This window comes from Chiloscyllium plagiosum, chromosome 4 (assembly GCF_004010195.1).
Source record: "Chiloscyllium plagiosum isolate BGI_BamShark_2017 chromosome 4, ASM401019v2, whole genome shotgun sequence".
NCBI lineage: Eukaryota > Metazoa > Chordata > Chondrichthyes > Orectolobiformes > Hemiscylliidae > Chiloscyllium > Chiloscyllium plagiosum.
In genome coordinates, this window is record NC_057713.1 from 58,146,289 (window position 1) to 58,167,281 (window position 20,993).

The 20,993-nt window shown below is 37.4% G+C and overlaps 1 protein-coding gene across 2 annotated transcripts in view; it reads right to left on the bottom strand.

Moving 5' to 3' along the window:
* The window catches only part of klhl14 (kelch-like family member 14), a 157,252-nt gene that overhangs the window by 12,913 nt on the left and 123,346 nt on the right, over positions 1-20,993 (bottom strand). Inside the window, exon 7 of one of the 2 annotated variants that reach the window (XM_043688269.1) lies at positions 9,784-9,942. The exons of the other annotated variant lie outside the window; for it this stretch is intronic. Within the exon in view, the coding sequence (XP_043544204.1) occupies positions 9,784-9,942 (159 nt within the window). The remainder of the gene's footprint in view (positions 1-9,783; positions 9,943-20,993) is intronic. 2 annotated transcript variants of the gene reach the window in all.

The window sequence follows — 20,993 nt, forward strand, 5'->3', positions numbered from 1 at the left end:
ATCATATCTGAGGGCTTGTGCCAAAATTGACAGAGTAGTCTCACAGACTAGTGAATCAACGGCCTGACATTGCCTGTAAGGTATGATTCTGAAAGTATGGCTATGCCCCACTAGTTCATGGGTATGTACTGTCTCACCAGCAGGATAGACCCACCCCCGATGGTGGCTCAGTATTATACAGTCAGGAAAAATTTGCCCTGGGAGTTCTCAATATTGACTGTAGAATTTATGAAATCTAGTTATCAAGCCAAACATAGGGAAGAAAACCACCTGTTCATTACCACCTACTTCATCCCCCTGCCCCCTCAGCTGATGAATTGACACTTTCCCATATTAAACACCAATTTGGAAAAAATATTGAAGGTAGCTAGAGCACAGAAAGTACTCTAGGTGGTGAATTTCAATGTATATTGACAAAAGTGGATTATGGGCCCCGACAATATTTTGGTAATGATACTGAACACTTGTGCTCCAAAGCTAGTCATGCTCCTGGCCAATCTGTTGCAATCTAGATATAACACAGGAATCTATCTCAATACGGAAAATTGTCTTGTGCACAAAGAGCAGGACAAGTCCAATCTGGCCAGTTACTGTCCCATCATTTTCCACTCTCTTTAACAGCAAAGTGGATAGGTTCAGTGACGGTGCTATCAAGTTGTACTTGCAAAGGAATAATATGCTCATTAATTATAAGTTCAGCTTCTGCCAGGGCCACTGTCTGACTTCATTAAAGTCTTGGTCCATACATGGACAAATGAGCTTGAGTTCCAGATGTGAGGTGAGTGTGACTGATGTTGACATCAAAGCGGAATTTGGCTGAGGCAAAACTCGAGTCAATGGGAATCAGGAAAGAACTCTCCTCTGGTTGGAATCATATCTAGCACAAAGGAAGATGGTTGTGGTTTCTGGAGGTTAGATGGGGATGACTGCACATTGTTCAGTACCATTCATGACTCCTCGGATACGGAGGCAGACCATTTCATATGCAGCAAGACCTGGACAGCTCCAGACTTGGACTGATAACTGGCAAGTAACTATCACGCCACATTTGTGCCATGCAATGACCATCTTCAGCAAGTGAGAATCTCACCATCTTCCCATGACATTCAATGACATTACCATTGCTGAATCTCCCACTACCACCATCCTGGAGGTTACCACTGTGAACTGGACCAGTTATGTAAATACTGTAGCTACAAGACCACACCAGAGGCTAGGAATTCTGCATCAAGTAACTCACCTCATATCTACTAAAGCCTGTTCAGCATCTATGAGTACAATCAGGAATGTACCTGGATGGGTGCAGCTCCAGCAACACTCAACACCATCCAGGACAAAGCACCTTGCATGACTGGTAGCCCATTCACCACCTCCAACATTCATTCTCTTTACCACTGTAGTGCAGTGGCAGCAGTATGTAGTATCAACAAGAGGTGTTGCTGTAACCCACCCATGCTCCTTCTAAATGTATGATCTCTATCAGTCAGAATGACAAGGCAAGTTAATATATAGGAAAATCACCATTTTTAAAATCCCCATCAAGCCATATAACATCTTAACTTGGAAATATATCACTTACTCCTTCATTGTTGTCAAATCAAAATCCTGAAATTTCCTTGCTAACGATATTAAGGACATACCAACACCTCAAGAACTGTAGTTCAAGAAGGCAACTCACCACTATCTTTTCAAAAGCTGTTAGGGTTGGGCAATAAATATTGTCCCGGGCACCAACATCCACATCCCATTAATGAATTTTTAAATAAAGGCTTTAAAAATGTAAAGCAACTAATTATGGAGCTGAAATGATGCATAAGTAAAAGTGAAGTAAACAATGAGAAAGATAATAACATAATCCAGGAAAGTGGAAAGTGGTGAAATGGGCAGACATGTGAAAATCAGCCATGATCTTATCGAATGACAAAACAGGTTTGAAGGGCTGTTCCTTGCTTGTACGTAGTATCAGTAGCAGCAATGTCTGTGCAATTCTTGTCGAGGCAAAGTCCCATCTTCACATTGAGGATATCTTCCATTGTGTTTTGTGGCACTACAACTGTGCTAAATGGATTTAATTTTGATCAGGTTTGATATCTTAACACTGGGCATTCATGAGGCAGAGGGGAAATAAATAGTCATTCCTTCACTAGCTAGATCAAAATCCTGGAACTGAACCTTAATGGCACTGTGAGGTTATCCACAACTAATGGTTCAAGAAGGTGGCTCACCACCACCTTTTCAACAGCAACCATGGATGGGCATTAAATGCTGGCCCAGCCAGCAACATCCACATCGAGGAATGATTTAAATTGCTGTTAATGTGTAAAATGTGCTTTCAATAATTAAATTGATTAGGTGCTCTTTCAGATAATATGCTAAGCTTGGAGTACACAATTTAAGTATATTAATTATAATGAAGTGCCAAAGCAGAGATATCTGTTTGTGTATGTGTATTAGTAAATAAAGCAGGCAGGGCAGGTATAGAGTTGTTAAAGTATACAGTGCTTTAGTATCCATAAGCAGAGGCATGGAGTACGAGAGCATGGAGGTAATAATGAACATTTATAAGTTACTGGCTAAAAATCACTTCAAGGATTGTGTAGAGTTCTGGGCACCACACTTCAGGTTACGAGAATGGTTCTGGGGTTGAAACACTGCCATTATGAGGAAAGTTGGAACGTTTTCTCCGAAGAGGAGAGCTTAAGGAAAGTTTTGAAAGAAGTTTTCAAAATTGAGGGTTCTAGGTTGAGTAGATAGGGAGAAATTGTTCACACTTATAAATGGATCGAGACTCAGAAGTTACAGATTTAAAGTGTTTGCTAAAGAAGCAAATGTGAGGTGAGAAAAGCCTTTCCACTCAGTGAATTTTTAGGGTATGGAATACACGACCTGGAAGTGTGGTGAAGGCAAATTAAATTAAGGAAATCAGCAAGACCATGCATGATTATTTCTATTTAAACAAGGTGCATGGTTACAGAGAAAAGCCAGGAGATTGGCACTAAGCTAAAATGCTTAGTGTGCCAATACAAATATGATGGGCTGAATAGACTCCTTTTCCACTACAACAGTTGTGTGATACTTATGGACTTACAGAATTAAGCCAAATATTGAGTTGGATTAAATGATTAATTTGGCATATTAATAAATCAAGGGCTGCTCAAAATTCAAGAAACAGATCTTGTCTTTTATAGGTATAAGCACAATTTTATGCATTAACTTAGTAATAAACTAGTTCACAGTAACTGCAAAAAGGTCAAATTTCTACGTGCCATTGAAATGTTATTGTTAGCTATTTATTTACTTTCTGATTCTTACATCAACCCAACATTTTATTCACAAACTTTGGCGTGAGCATGTGTGATGAATTTTCAATTTTAAACAAGAAATAATTAGAAAAAAAATGAGGAGAAATTGCCATGAGAGTTCTTTCATGCCTCTAAAAAACTTATTTTAAGACAATGTTAACAAAGAGGTATATGTTGTATTGACAAAGGTCTGACAGTACTCTTGTCTGCACAGGAAATGGTATGCCTATGAGAAGGGAGGGAACCTAATGAAGGAATCAATGAAAATTAGAAAACAAGAGGCAAAGAATTAAAACTTCTTTTGGCTTCCAGCTTAATAGATTACTTCATTATATTTATTAAATATATAGCTACAAGCAGCAAAGCAGCCCAATTTACATGTTCAGAAGCAGGTAACTGCTATTGTGAAGTGCATTATTGAATTTGGGACCAATTTTCATCTAATTGTTTAGATTATCTGATACTGGTATGTTGTTAGAAAAGAAGCAAAGGAACCAGCAAGAGGAGAAACATTTTTACACTAAGACGTAAGGAGCTGAAATGCACTACCAGAGATTTGCTGAGTTGTTCTTGCAAAGGGCCAATGTAACTGTCAAATGGCCTCCTTCTGTGCTGTAATTATTTTATGATTCTAAATTTTGCCAATATTGCAGGCTAGGGTGTAAGGATGTGGCACAAGTATAGAGGCTACTATTGACATATCTCATAGTTCTAATTTTTCTTGACCATGGTGCTGGTTATTACTAGGTTAATAGGAAAGAAAATAAAGAAACATATATTTTAGACTGGTTCTGGGATCCAAACAAAAAAGTTGATAGCCTTTTCAGTAGTGGAGAGAGGTATTCCTTTATACTGAATATGCTAGAGGCATCTGGATTGTCACACTCACTGACTGGGCTGTATCAATGTAAAATTAGCTTTTATTATTCTACTTGATCTCCCATCATGTTGCTGACAAGACATCAAATGAACTCAGATGGATTCACAAAAATGTATCATGTAAATTAAACCATATTAATTGCACTGGTTTCCCTTCCCAAGATTATTAATTAAATGAGAATATATCTACTCAGTGGAATGGGGTTTTTGTAAAATGTATTAATTACATGAAAACGGATGCTTTGATATTAATGTAGCCACTATTTAATCAAGTTGTATAAATTCATTAGTAAAATGAGTGGCTATGTAATATAAAAGGTTTGCTCCAAAAAAAAGGAAGTAGAACAAGACTAGACTAAATGTATTAATTAAATAAAAGGTAAACATGCAAGTAAGAAGTGAAAAAAACAAGTGATCTAATGTATTTTATTGTAACAAACATAATTTGAATAGATAATGAAAGAAACTTAATTCAGAATGGACTACTAATAAAGATATAAACTAGATAGATTAATTGCAGCAGAAATGGATCGATTTGATCTTGAACAATTGAGGCTAATGAAAATGGAGCACCATGGGAGCAGCAGATTTGAAGGCCATGTATTTTAATAGTGATGAAAGGGCAATAATTTCATTTTCAGTTAGCATTCAGGAGCTTTGAATTTTCCTTACATTAAGATTAGACTTCCATTCTCATTCACCGTATTTTTTATGCTGAGGAAGTGGTCACAGATCGAAGATGTCCAGCCACCTCTCAAAGAATGCCAGAGGTGAGTGAATGTGAGAGTTGATGGTTTAGAATGCTATCTCCATCTGCTGTGATACTGGATGTTCTTTATCTTAGTCATTGTGCACCTTAGTCATCAATTCTCACCCAATTCACTATCCATACACACCATGTGCCCTCTACATCTTCCATTGCATTCCCCATGCCCGAATTTCAAGTACTATCATATTAAGAACAAATGAGGCCTGTAATAACACTAGCAAGTCTTTTAAATAATCATGGGGAAACAAAAGTCAAGCATACAACATGCCCCTTGTTTCCTACAATCTCATAAAACCCGTCAGTGAAACATAGCCAGTACTCTGTTATTGAAAAGACCTTTAATTACCTTCATACCTTGCTAAAATAAACACAGACATTGAAAAATCACTTCAAAGAAAGGAATAATTATTGCAACTCACAAAACTCACGATCAAACAAGCTAGTTTTGTGTAAACAGTCCCATATTGGGTTGAGACCATTTGGACAAACTCATAAATTATTCACATTGAGGCTATCTGATAAAACAGATGTCAGGTCATCTGTTCACCCTGCTTCAATTGTTACAATGAATTAAAGAGTTCTTCAAATCAACGTCCATGGCCCTTGACTGATATTTTCATGAAAATATAAGGAGGTCAATGTTTTCAAAGTGAATACTGAAATACGTGTCTTTATATTTTATCTGCATTTCAAATCTTTGCAGTATCATCATTACTAAGAGCTGGATTTTACACTCAGTCAGCAGGTCTAAAGGCAGGAGAATTGGACAGCTTACATACCACTTACGACTTCAATTATCTCTGAAGCAGGTGTGAGGCGAGTTGGCCCAAATGCCAGAGGGAATTCTGCAATTGTTGTAATATAACCAGTAATGGGAGAGGCAAACACCAAGTAGCAAGTTTGATTGGTTTACCTGTGTGGGTTCATGATGAGCAAGGGTGGGGGATTATCTAAGAGTGAAGTGTATCCTTATATAATTGGGCTCCAGCAACCTTTGGATGGCCATCAAGATTTTACCTCCCACCTAACCCAGTTTTCTCTTCCTTTATTGGTCTCTCAAACCCCATCCCCACCCAGAATCTGTCATTTGGACACTCAGTTAAATCCTGATCCAGTGCCACATGTTTCTTTCTCAATATTCTGGAGAGCTGCTGCAGCTCTCTGAGGTAGGACTTGCTGCAGAGGCATTTCCCCTCACGAGTTCCCTCTTGTTGACCTTTTAGCCAGGGGTTTGAAATCTGATGGTTAAGATTCAGTCCCAAGGTTCAGCGAATGCCAGGACATCATATCAATGTGAAAGTCAAAGCACATTAGAATTTGATTCCACACATTGTGGAATGCACTTTGTCCACGATAGAAAGGATTCAAATGCATTGGGAATCATGCTCAGCACAGGCCCACTTAAAGATTCTTTATCTTTTAAGGTCATTGCCTAATCAATCAATGCACTGAAAATATATTTAAAGCTGTATGAAAACCTTAAACAAATGAATAAATATTTAAAATGACATATCATAAACCATCTACACACCTTCTAAACCTTCCTGTCAAAGGTTTCTTGATACCACATGTCCTGCAAAACCTGACCTGACCCCATCAACAATTCTGGGAGTTCTGAAATGCCCACTCCTGCAATAGAGCTGACAAAGTTTGGTGTTTAATGTGGACTTGCTTTTGTGGACTCCTTATTCCATGCCTACAAAAAAATTAACAGCAATGGAGATGTGGAAGGAATTCTGCCATCAGGTTCTACCTGTTACTTTAAAAGCTAGTTCACCTCAGTTCTGGCATGGAGAAAGATCTGAAAAGCTGGCCCAAAGGTAAGAAGAGGGAAAGTACCAGTTGAAACAAGGAAATGAGAAAGGGAAGTTAGAGTCAATCTGTGCCTGGGCCTTTTTTTATAGAAGACTGGAGTTCTGCATTTCTGAAAGAAGATTTGAGTCAAGACTGCTTCATAAATGCAGGGGCATTTGTGATGAAACTATGGCTTTAAGAGGTATAGTTCTTCCTTTTTTTTGAAGAGAGGATTTGAGCCATAGGTACCAAACTGTCTCCTCCAAGCCAACAGAGTAAACAGGTTGTGAGGCCTTGGGTTTTTTACTTTAAAAAGTTGGAACAATAGAAGCAGCATGAATGGATGGGGTCAGGCTCCCACAGAACCATGGTTTAGTTTAGCTTTCAGTCATTATTGGGGTTTTGAAGTTGGCTGTGGAAACTGCCTCATTAGCAGCATTTAAAAGGCATTTGGACAAATACATTAATAAGAAATATTTAGAAGGATATAGGCCCAGTGCAGGGAATGGGATTAGTGTGGATAGACATATTGGTCGGTATGGACAGTTTGGGTCAAAAAAGCTGTTTCCATGCTGTAGGACTCTATGACTCTATCTCTCTCTATCTGTTGCAGCTAAAAGCTTGGGTTATCTTCCCGCTGCCAGAATCGCATGTGAGACAATCTGTTTTACTGACTTTGACATTGCATGTTTATGAGATTTTACTATATTGGAGCAGTTGCTGTTTAGAAGGTAAACAATTTATTATTCTGTTATGTTTTCCAATAGAGTTGAAATTAGACCAATTCTTCTTCTTTTTATTTGCATTTTAAGGACAAGAATAAAGCGAAGTAGTATGACCAATCAAATTATATCTGGAACACAACATCTTATACTTGCCTTTAAATAAGATAAAAGTTAGGCTCTAGGCTATCTCATTGATATATTAGCAATGTGCTAGGTCTGGTGCATAATACATTCATCCATTCTGACAGTTCTTTCAAAGTACAGAACTGTTGGGGAAATGCAATCTGTGCCCTCCTTTCCTAGCAGCCAGCTGCTTTATTCTGACAGTTAAAAGCTCTGAGAGACACTTCGACAATTGCTGTCCAAGAGTAAGTACGTGAGATAAGGTTGATGTTAGTGTGTTAGAAAGGCTGGATTCCAGGTGGGTAGGGGTTAGGGTGCCAGGTAAGTTGTGTTTTAAGTCGCAGGATGAGGGAAAGGTATCAGATCCTAGTGGGAATGGGGTGGTTGAGAATGATGGGAATGGTCATGTTTCAGTTCTGTGGGGTTTGGGTTCCCAAGAGGTCTGGATGGTGAGTTGCTGAGGGACGTCAGATCAGATTCCTGGGGTGTAAAAGATCTGCAGTTTGAGAGTACGGTAAGTATGGTGTCAATTTAATTGTTACTCAGGAGTTAGACTATGTATTTAATAGTCTAACATTTCCTGAGTAACTATTTTATTTAGTTTCATCTCAAACATCTAATGTGACAGATTTTTATGAAGACTTTTAAAGAGTCTAGGCATAATTGAATTTCTCAGGCAATTCCTTTGGAGAGTGCTGTGATGGGGATTCCTATGCACAACTTGGATTTGTACCCACATAATGACTGCCTGACCAGAGGAAAATATGCCCAAATGTTTTTAATCTGTAAATAAGCTCCAATTTCATTGACAGGTAAGTGGAAACATTGTTGCTTGAAGACCCAAAGAAAGGTGAGTGAACCTGACTACCTGGTGCCACAGTGCCACCAGTCATGGGAGTTCTGTAAGTTCAATATAACAGATAGATAGGGTTTTCATGGTATTTTGAAACTCTGAAAGGGCTTCAGTAGTTTTTTTTTTCCCCATTAGAATGCATATACACAAAGAGTTTTCATTATTGCCATAAAATCACAATGGTAACATCAGCATAACTAGAAGTAAAGTTTATAGATGCGATGTGTTTGTTGTCTTAATGAGTATATAGAGCTAGGAATAAGTTTTGAGCCAGAGCTCATTACTTTATCTTATCATCTGGTCACATGCAAAAGTACAGCTGATATCATAACAGCATAAATATACTACAACCTATTTCAACCTTGTACCAATCTTTGACTAGAAGCAAGACAACAAGGAAAATTTATAACTTCTTTGACTTTGTGGTAAGTCTGCATTTTTTTGAAGTGTTGGAAAAGGACTGTTATGAATCTATATCAATTCTAGAAGGATTGATTTTCTGTGTCCTGGCAACCTTTAACCTGGAAACATTACTAACAAGAAGAAAGTTAACATACAGACACACTGTGTGACCAGACAAAAAGTGCTGTCACAGGGGAAGAACATTGAAGGCATATATAGAAGCAGCTGTATATTTAAAAAGGACAGAAAGTTGAAGATGGGGGTAGAGCAGTGATTGTTAATTCCATTCCTATGCTTTAGTTTTGCTTGAGATGAGCAGACCATTTAGTAACATTCATTAAAGGATTAAGTAAAGGTGTCTCTGGGAATCTGTGTCATCAAATACCATCATGAACCTAGCACAGGAGATTCCATAGGATTGTGCCATTTGGGTGATGACTGTTTCCAGTGGACTTGGACAAAAGGAAACTATTATTGCAGGTGATTTAAGGGCAAATAACATTTGATTGAGAAAAATAATAGATCTAATATACAAGAGACCAAGTTGGAAAACCTGTGATATTGGACGTGGTGCCAGATTTGAATGGGGAGTGATATGAATTCTTACAATCTCATGAAAAGTCTTTATTCTCTACAATTCTATTTATAATTCATATTTCATAATGATCATGAATTGCCAGTTATGTCATGTTTGCTTTACGTTGAATCTGATTCATATTCTAGTATAGTTACAAAATCATGTAATCTGTCCATTTGAGAATGGCTTGCTAAATTCAATTATTTTTGTTTATTGTTTCTCCACAACAATGGGTATAAGCTTTACATTGTCTGATTTCTGTATAAAACTGCCTGACCTACAAATGGGCTTCTAATATGGTGATCTATCCCATATTTAATATCTGTTCTAAATCCAGTACCTTTTCATTAGTAACACACCTTTTAAATGGTTTCCCCCAATGGCATACAGACGATCATTCACTACAGCCAGAACATGAATAGCCCGTTTGGTGTTCATATCCTGTTTTCTGGCCCACACATCCATTAACGGATCATAGCAGTAGAGCCACGATACATATTCACCATTGTGAACACCTCCTGCAAGTAACAATAAACATTTAAACTGTTATTATTGTACAATTTATGATTTCCTATATGTTTTGCTAACTGAATGTACATGTTAATTGAATGATAGGAATATGAAATTTAGGTGTATGTTCCCAGGAATATACTGAGTAATATTATTATAGGAACATTGAACACTCATCAAATTTCTCTCCAAACTAATTTAGAAGAAGTGCTTGGTTACTTAAGAATAACAAGTTAATACCATTGTTAAATTGTGATGACAGTAATTTAATCTGAACATCTTTATAAACACAGTGGGATGGATACCCTGAATAGAGTATTCATTAAGGGTGCCAGATAAATCTTTAGCTGCTTCAACTGAACTTTTCATCAAGGAATTGCTTCAAATTTCCACTATGCCTCGGAGTTAATTATGTCTATGTTTTGCTCACTGAACAGACATATTTCAACTAGTTTTGATCATAGCCTTTGCATTATCAACTCTCTCCGGCAATTGCACAAGCTACTGCATAATTGAATTAATCATTTTTTTGTTGAGTATCCAAGGAAAAGTCAGAGTTCAAACTCATGAATTTAAAAATATTTATTCTTCCTAAACCCATTGTCAGCAGAATTCTAAATAATGTTAAAGTTAGCTATGCAAATTATTAATGAATAGAGTCAAGTGATAAAATAAATAATGGAGGCTAAAAAGCAGGTCAGTTATTTCACAGTAATTCAGTTTCAAAATTATGCTTGAGATCAGTATCTGTGATTGATATAAATAGGTGAGATTAATTTAGGATTAGGGTTCCTAGATAACTGAGAATTTAACAGCCTTAGAGAACTATTCTATTGATTAGATGAAATCTACATCCTTGTATTTAGCAATGATTTCAGAGATGATATAAACTCAACTTTATGAACTAGTAACTTGACTTCTCTCTTTCTGGGTAGGATGTTTTTAGCCTTCTGAAATGACAAAATAGGGAAACTCATATTTGCAGAAATGTTATTCACTTGCCCTTGATCCTTTGCTTCCAGGTAAATACACTTTGCTTGATGATAGTTCTATAGCTGGCTTAAATCTTACCTTCCTTGATTTCAGAATACATCTGATTGTATCTGGCTGGTACAGCAGTATATTCATAACTTCTGTAAACTTTCTAATTCTGTCAGAGAGACACACTTTCCAATTTTACAAAGACAATTTCTCCATATATCAATATCTCCACCTTTTACTATGACAATTACAGAGGATAATAGGATTATGAAATAATGTCAGTTGTCGAGATCTGACTCAAATAAGGGGAGAATTGGCCACTTAACATGCTTACCTTAAATGTGCCCAGGAAAGAAAGGCAAGAGATAAAGGGGGCAGGATGACATAATTGATCAACGATACTGCTACAGCTCCATTATATATTTTAGGCCACTAGGTTGTGGGAAGAAGTCAAAGGAAAACATTTTGAGCAAATTGCAACAATTCTAAGGACTTTAGAATAGTGATTATAAGGAACAGCAATTACTATAAGACAAACTTGGAAAATAGCAATGAAAAATGTAGAGAGAGGAAATATTTTTTTAAAATGTGGACAGACTAACTTTTTTGTTCAGTACGTTTCCAGTCAAATGAGGATGGATACAATGGTGGAACTAGTTGTGTGGAATGAAATGGAGCATGTTTCATTGGGGGCTTATTTGGGAACTGGCGATTACACTATAATTGTGGAAAAGAACAAAGACAAATCTCTTGAGAATATTTAACTGGAGAAGAGATAGTTTCAGTGCTTTGAACAAACGTTTGCCCAAGTTGGGTTACAAACTAAGATTGACGGCTAACGCAGCAAGTGAGCAAGAGAAGGCCTTCACGGAGATGCTAATTTGAGTATAGATCAGATACATTTCCTGAGAGGAAAGGAAGGTCACTAAAAGCAAGAATCCTTTGGAAGTCCAGTTTCAGTAGGCCATCCCTTGCTCACTTGCTGCGCTAGCTGCCAATCTTAGTTTACAACCCAACTTGGCCAGATGTTTGTCCAGTTTTAATAGTCATTTTTAAAAAGAATTCAATTGCTTGGATGTTAGTAATATGTTATCTATACTAAGCATGACATCTCATTTTTATACTATCGCATAGTTACTGTGACATTTGAAGCCTTCTGTTCTTTATGGACAAATGCAATAAATTCATCATTACCTTAGCCATGCCCTTTAAGTTACTTCTGGACAAGTCAGATCCTAGATTGAAATCTGGTTTAGCAGAGTTTTTTTATTTTGTTTGGTTTTAATTAGTTTTATTAAATTTAGTTTTAAAACACGTGCATGCAAAGCAGCAGATTTTACTTTAACAAAACATGTTCTGTATAAAAAAAAGTATAAAATAGAAAACCAAACTATTTACATATAAAATCACAGGATCATAGAATTTACAGTGCAGAAGGGGCGTTTAGATACATGTATCTGTACTGGCTACCCAGCTGGTCCTATTTTCCAGCTCTATCTCTGTAACCCTCTTAAGTTCATCACTTTCTATTATATGCAGGTCTTTTTGAAACCTCCTACAGAATTCACCTCCACTATTGTCCCAGGCAGCACATTCCAAATCCTAACAACTCTCTGATTAAAGACGTTTCTCCTCATTTCACTCCTAGCTCTGTTGCTGACAGTCTTGAAATTGTGACCTCGAGTTACTGACATACCAACTAATGGAAACAGAATATCCTTCTTTACCCTACCAAAATTGTTCAAAATTCTGAACACCCCAGTAAGGTCACCTCTTAATCTTCCTGCTCTGAGGAGAATAAGTGCAATTTCTCTAATATTTCCTTGAATCTAAAATCTTGGTATCATTCTAGTAAATTCTAACCCTAACCCTAAGCCTAACCCTCTCCAGGGCTTTTTAACATCCTTCCTTAAATAAGGTGCCCAGAACCAAATGCAATGTACTCCAAATGTGGTCTGACCAATGATTTGTAGAGATGTAGCATCACTTCCTCACTTTTATATTCTATAATTATACTTATAAATCCAAGGATCCAATAAGCCCTCTAAACAACTGTTTCAACTTACCTGGCTATCTTCAAAGAACTATGATTGTGAACCCCGTGATCTCTCCGCTCCTGTACTCCCCTCAAAGTCATACCATTGAATCTGTATTGACTCTCTCCTGCCAAAATGCAGTACCTCACATTTCATTGCATTGACATTCATCTGACAGGTGAACTGGCCAATTTGTCAATGTCCCTCTGAAGTTGCTAAGCATCACCCTCATAATCTACTATTCTCCCGAGCTTAATGCGATCTGCAAACTGAAAGATTTTGCCCTCAACATGCATTTTTAAGTCGTTTATACAAATCAGAACACGGTTCCCTGGGGAACACTGCTCTCAACTCATTGAGAAATTTCCATCCATACTTATCCTCTGTTTCCTATCTTTTAGCCAACTATTAATTCATGCTGCCAAGGACCGGTTAATCACAAACACTTATAATTTGCTAACCAACCTGCCATGCAGTGCCATTTCAAATGCTTTCTGAAAGTCCTAATATACAACATTCACAGACCTATCCTTGTCCACTACCTGTGTCACTTCATCAAAGAACTCAATCAGATTTGTCAGGCAAATTCTGCCCTTAACATAGCCATGTTCACTGTGTAGCATTAGCTTATTTTTGTCTAAGTGTATATTTACCTTATCCCATATTATGGCCTCAATGGGTTTTCCCACTATTAATGTCAAGCTGACAGATTTGTTATTTCCTGCATTATTCTTTGCCCCTTTCTTAAACAATAGCGTCACATCTATAATCTTCCACTCGCCTGGGACTAATCCTGTGTTCAGAGAGGCTTGGAAAATTTATTTTAATGGTTCCACAATTTGTTCCCTTATCCCTCTCAGCAATTTAAGTTGCATCTCATCCGGGCCTGGTGACTTTGCCACCTGCAGTGCTGTCAGCCTTTTTAGCACCTCTTCTTGATCTATCACTATACTTCTTAGTTGCTGCACACCTAGATCATTGTCATCATTTTCTAATTTGGTAAATATAGAAGCAAAACACTCACTTAGTAACTCTGCCATGCCCTTTTCTTCAATGAGCCTTACCCTGCTTCTTCCTTACGGGCCCCATTCTATCCCTCACTAATCTTTTACTATAATCTTCACTATCCTTCACAACAGTATCTGACCTGCAGATTTCCATAATCTGCCTACAAATGCTGTCTTCTACTTCCTCCCCACTATATGAAGATCTATGATAAACACTCAACAAGGTCACTTCTCCTTTCCTATTTTTCAGCTCCAACCATATAGATACTAATTTAGGAATTGCATTTCATTCAAGGCAATGATACTATCTTTGATCAAGACTGTTAGACCTCCTTTTTTAAGCAATCTTTCTCCTAAAAACCCTATTACCCAGGTTGTAAATTACTGAGTCCTGTCTGGCTTGAACTACATTTCTGTCAGTGCTATGCTGTCAGATACCCCTAGACCAATTTCTGCTTCAAGTTCCGTGATTTTGTTGTGATACTCCATGCGTTTACATACATAACTCTGTCCTATCTATTTCCTGTCCAGTGGAAGGGATCATTTCTTTGTTTACTGTACTAAATTTAAAGATTTTAAAACACACAGTAACATACAATTTCATGAATCTAAAAAAGATGTATTTTACAGTATTCATATTGGAGAGGGCATTCTATAGAGTTTAATTTAACTGTGGCTTCAATTTTGCACCTTACTGGAGCATTCATACAACTGGCCTTAGACTGAACAGTTTCAGATAACACCCTAAGGGTTGTAACCAAACATTCTTGGTTTGTAACTTTTGGACTAAACTGATTACACTGTGTAATCCATTTCATAAAGGTTTTGAGCCACCTGCTTTCATTAGGAGCAATTATTTTACACATCCAGCTTTTTTTATGCATCTAACTTCAGCTAATCCTTCTGCAAAATCCAAAAGCTTTATTTCAAGCTACCGTTGTTTTCCATAATCAAAAGGAAAAACTATCAATCGCTGACCTTCTAAATTCAAAGCATAACTGTGTACTTCGTTTCTCATAACAACTATCCCAATGTAAACAAATTCCCGTTTGCTCCAAGAACCATCTCTCAGTCTTTTTTCAATAATAAATCACAATGGCTACAGAAATACCTACAAGTTAATTTCAGACACAAAGACCAAAACCATATGCCACTTGCTCCAATCCAACCTCTAAACTAAATGATATTAAAATACGTATAAATCACACATATTACTTCCCAACTCATTTTGTGAATTTTACATTACCCATTGACTGAGTATTTAACAAAACTCAAAATGAATTGTCCTCCCCGGTGTAGTGCTTGTGGCCTCATCACTTAATAAAGGGAGCTGCAGAGAAACCAGTTTACCATAAATGGGGTGTGAATAGCCACTATTCATCTTCCAGTGTGCAGTAATGGATTCTACCTTCAAATCATTTGTATCTGCAATAGAGATATTGATCATATGCTTACATAACAAATCTTATTACTCCAAGACCCAGCCAGAAACAAGGCAGTCTGGAAACTAACAGAATAAAACAGGGATCGTTCTCCAGGAAAAAGAATAGAACTCTGTCTCACCACCCAGGCACTGTGAGAGAGGGAAAAAAGCTGAGTTAACATTTCGAGACTTGAGACTCTTCATTGAAAGAAATTCTGAGAACAGCTGAGTTTTGCCAGCAATATCTGTCTTTCTTTAGTTTTTGAGTGAGAGAGGCACTCATTTATTTTCGCCTACAAAGATTCACCTCTGCAGAAACTTGGCTACAGCTTTGTCTGGAAACCCAGAGAATCCCAAATTTAATTATTCTGAAGGAAAACCACAACAGATAACACATCCAGGCCTGAAATGTATACATCTTAAAGGATTGAAATTTAAACACATGATTTTCTTCTTGTATTTCTGTTAATAATTTAAATGCACATTACATATCTAGAATCCATCTTTGCTCATTGTGTCTGCCTGTGTGGATGCGCAGAGTTATTTGAAATGTTATGCATTCAGTTCCTTCCAAGCTGCAGCTGGTGATTTTTGCAAAATCTCATTCACATCTTGCATAAGTGAAGCCATTGACTCTGTTTACTCATGAAAGCCAATCACATCTTATTAGCAGATGCCATGAATTGAAAAACTTCATGGAGACACTGCAATTCCTTGAAATGGTGCCACAGCAATCAAGTAATCTATTGGAGGATGGACTGTTGAATTATCCAATATCGTTAGGTTTTTTTTTATTCATTTATGGGAGCTTTGCTGGCAAAGGTAGCATAGTAACTCACCAAGACTTCTTCAACAGCACCTTCCAAACCTGTAACCTCTATCACCAACGAGGACAAGAGCAGTAGAGAAACTATCTGAAAGTTCTACATACCACCCTCACTTATTACTATATTCCTGTATCATCATTATCACTGGGTCAAAATTCTAGAACTCTCTTCCTAGCAGAACTGTGGTTGTTCCTATACTACAAGGACTGTAGCTGTTCAAAAAGGTAGCTCAGTACCATCTTCTTCAGACCAATTAGAAATGGCAATAAATTCTGTTCAACCAGTGAAGCCCAAAATCCATAAACAAATAAAAAAAAGGCTTGTTTAACAGCCATCATTACTTATTATTCAACATGGTAAAAGCTAACAATGCATCAGACAAGACTTCACACAACACCTTGAGAGAGAACCAAAGCCCAGAAGTCATATGATGCTACATCCATACCCAATGATGTAGCCTATCTAATGAAGATATACTCATTAATCCTTTACACTGTGTTCGGGGGCTCCAGTGAGGATCCTCATTCTGAGGCCTAATGTGTTCCTAGTAGCATTGCCAGTACTGGAAAGCTGTCAACCTCTGACTGGCCAAAAAAACTTCAGAGGCAGGACATCTGCAATGCAGAAGAAATCCTTGCTGGCATTCCCTCTGCTGGAACACCGCAGCAGCTAGTAAAACAAATTGATTGTGACTTAATTCCAATGGGACTCAAAAACATGGTCAAAACATGGGTTCCACCTGTTCTGCAACCATCAGATAGATCCATGTTGTATATAGTAAATTCTGCCAGTCTAGTCAGGACAAGGATTGTAAAATTTGACATTACTGTCTACTCTGCTATGTCTGCTTTAAAATGGAATTCTGATATTTAGCTCCATTCACAGTGAGGCTTCTTTTCAATGTCTTTCTTTTACAGTGCAGTACAGATCACGAGCAGAATAAATTCACCTCAATGTCATGATGATCCACCTAAGCTCACCAAGGTTTTATAATAAATTTATTCAGTGAATTTCCTGATTGAGTGCTTGCAGTGAGGAACTTGTAGGATGTGTTGATCAGTATTTAATTCTCTGCTCACTTAAACTGATAATAGAATCAAAAGATACAGCACAAAAGGCAAGAACAATTCAGCTGGTCCTACCTTTTCTCAATTTTCATGCAATTCTTTCCCCCTTCATATAATTACCTAACTCCATTTGAAAATCTTGATTGAATCTGCCCAGTCTCCCTTTCAGACAGTACGTTCCAAATTGTAATTGCACAACGCATAACATTGTTTTTCCACTTGCTAGCTTTGGCTCTTCTCCCAAAATCTTAAAGTGAATTCTCTTGTTTTGTGATTCTTCTGTCAATGGGAACTGTTTCAATTGACTGTCTCTAGAAGCCTCATGATTTTGAATAACTCAACAGTTTTTTTATAATTCCTGGCACGTGGATATTACTACTAAGGCAACTTTTATTGACTATCTCACATTGTCCCCGAGAAGGTGGTGGTTAGCACCTTCTTCAACCATGGGAGAGTAGGTACATATACAGGGACATTAGCAAGTAGCTTCCAGGATTTTCACCCAGCAACTGTGAAGGAACAGTGATATAGTTCCATGTCAGGATGGTATGTGGCTTGGAGTGGAACTTTAAGATGAAGGTGCTTCCATTCATCTGGTACCTGTGTTGTTCTAGGCAGTAGAGATTGCCAATTTGGAAGTGTTGTAGATGAAGCCTTGGTGAGTTTCTGCATTGCATCTTGTAGAAGGCACATGGCTTGTGATTGAGGTACGTTCTGGTTTATCCGATGGGTCTAGTGTGTTGCTTTATTATCACTGGTAGAGATAAACTGCTGGAAAGACTTACCGGGAAAACGCGCTTGTTTTATATAGGGGAGTATATTTTATTGCATGGTAACATCACAAACGGATTTCTTTAATCTCACAAGTGTTTATTATGGAAGATGACTGCACTTTTACAACACATGCTTTTTTCCTTGCAGTATCCTGGATTTCTGGATCAGCCAATTGTTTATGGTTTGAACTGGCGTTTACTTTTGGATGTTCAAGCCATGTGTTTCTTTTTTTTAAAACTATATTCCGAATCTATGAACATTGTTTTGGTATCCATGAAGTTCTATGCAGCTCATTTCCATTTTATACATGCAAATCTTTACTTTCAATCTGTTTATGTATCTACATTCTTCAGCTTCTTCATTAAGTTGAATGCTTTCATTCTTTTTGGTGAACTAGTCATTTTCACATCTTCAGTCGCATTACTGTAGATTGTTGATCACTTAGCAGCACCTCTGTCATTGGCACTGACAATTCAGCGATCGAAATGCTCTTTGCTGATGATAGGAATGGGAATATTTCAACAGTGTGCAAAATCTACTTCCTGTTGACAGCATGAAATAATTCTGTTATTTCAACATAGGTCATCTCAATGTCAGTATGGGTCTAGGAAATCCAATGAACTATTCTGACATGTTGTCTGAACATGTTTGTTTTTGATCCACATGTTCTCAAGGAATTAGTCAAACTCCTTCTGTTAATGCAAGAATATTGAGGCCAAGTCACACATGTTGGCTCAAAAGTGAGAAGAGTTGATTGCAAATGACATAAACATTTTCAACTTTCATAGAATCCCTACAGTATGGAAGCAGGCCATTTAGTCCATCAAGTTCACACAGACACTCTGAAGAGAGTACCACTCTATCCCTGCAATTCCCACAGCTAATCCACCTAGCCCATGCATCCCTGCACATCACAGGGCAATTTAGAATGGCCATCCACCAAACCTGCACATCTTTGGACTGTGTGAGGAAACCAGAGTACCTGGAAGAAACCCATGTAAACACAGGGAGAACATTCAAACTCCACACAGACTGTCACCCAAGGTTGGAATCAAACCTGGGTCCCTCATGCTGTGAGGCAGCAGTGCTAACCACTGAGCCACTCTGCCACCCCATATGCTGTTTGTGTTGCACAGTTACTTGCAGCATGCCCTTAATTTTAGGATTCATTCCACAAAAATTAGATTTTCACCTTATATCCTCGTAACATCGGTTTCTTCAGCTATGGTATCTAATTGGCCAGGAGAGTGACAGTTGTTTCCTTATCAACCTTAAAATTAACAAGACGTCCATTGATTTAAATAAAAATCTATGAAACCTGAGTTGTATGATTCACTAATTTCAGTTTACTGTCTAAATTCCCTTCAGAATGCTAAGATTTTTTTTTCCTAAAGGAGGTATATCACCTAATCATTAATTCAATTATTCATGGATTTGCCTGAAAGCTGAAACTTTCTGTTAAATCTTGTTTGTTCAACAATTTTATTTGTCCTCAGACTGAAGTAATTACCAGAAGCTTTTTAAAACATCGTGAAAACTATCTGTGGCTTCTTTAGTATTTTGATGATTTTTCATGTCATTCGCTGTTGAAAGAAATCGTGCATTAATTTGGTCATCCTTAGATTTATTATTAATTTTGAAACAATTCTATATCTCAAGAAATGTTATGTCCACTATGTGAAATCCCATGTCATTTTTTGCCCACCTCTGACATTGAATCTTTTTTGGAAGTGTTTTTTCATCTATTTCTTCTTTTTATGTTTGTTTATTCTTATTCTTGTAAAGCTGTTCTAAATTTCTAGCTTCTCCATTAGTTTGTGGTCGTTTGTCTAAAAGTTTGCATTCATCCACTAAATCAGTGCTGTTTAAATGCAGTAATCTTAAAGTGTCTTCAAACTCTTACACTCTAGTATTGAAATTTTGCAGTATTTTCTTTATCTGCAAGCTTTTAAATTCTACATTTTGGCAACAGCATGAAATTCTTCCAATGAAGCATTTAATTCAGTTAACTAGCAAATCTGTACTGTGTTACTTCTTTCAAGCTTGAATTGTATTACATGGGATATTGTATTGATGTAATGCTTATATGAGTTTTCCTGCTTTTCTAATGATTGAAATGGTGGTTTTTCTGCTTCTATTGGTTTCCCCCAACCCCAGCAAATGTGGCCAAGTTGAAAGTACCTCACTGTTTTCAGGTCAAAATGAATGTTCTCTTGCCTTTCATGGCTCAAAGCACGTGTCCTTTACATTTAAAAAAAAATTGGTATTTTGGTTGCAGGTTGAAAATTTAAACTGTGAAGTTTATATGTCCCAATCTTCTAATAGTATTAATATTCTTCTAAACTTCCTCTTTTGTTATAGTCTTTCTTCAAATCATTTAACTTTGCCCTTTTTGTCCCTTTAAATAGACTGTACTTTAAGATTACTGCATTTAAACAGCACCAGTTTAGTGGATGAATGTAAGCTTTTAGACAGAAGACCACAAACAATGTAGAGAAGCTAGAAATTTAGACTGCACTTCTTGTCTGATACAGAAGTTGCTGGAAAAGCTCAGCAGATGTCGGATGTAAGTTAAATCAGGAGCTGAAATTGGCCTGTCGGAAAGATGTCACTACAGTTGTTATGGGGGATTTTAACATGCAGGTAGACTGGGAGAATCAGGATGGTATTGGGCCTCAAGAAAGAGACTTTGTGGAGTGCCTCAGAGATGGATTCTTAGAACAGCTGGTGCTGGAGCCGACCAGAGAGAAGGCAATTCTGGATCTGGTATTGTGTAACGAACCAGAATTGGTCAGAGACCTCGAAATGAAGGAGCCATTGGGAAGTAGTGACCATAATACAATAAGCTTCAATCTGCAATCTAAGAGGGAGAGGGTACTGTCGGAAGTGACAGTACTTCTGTTGAATAAAAAGAAATATGGATCTATGAGGGAGGAGCTGGCCA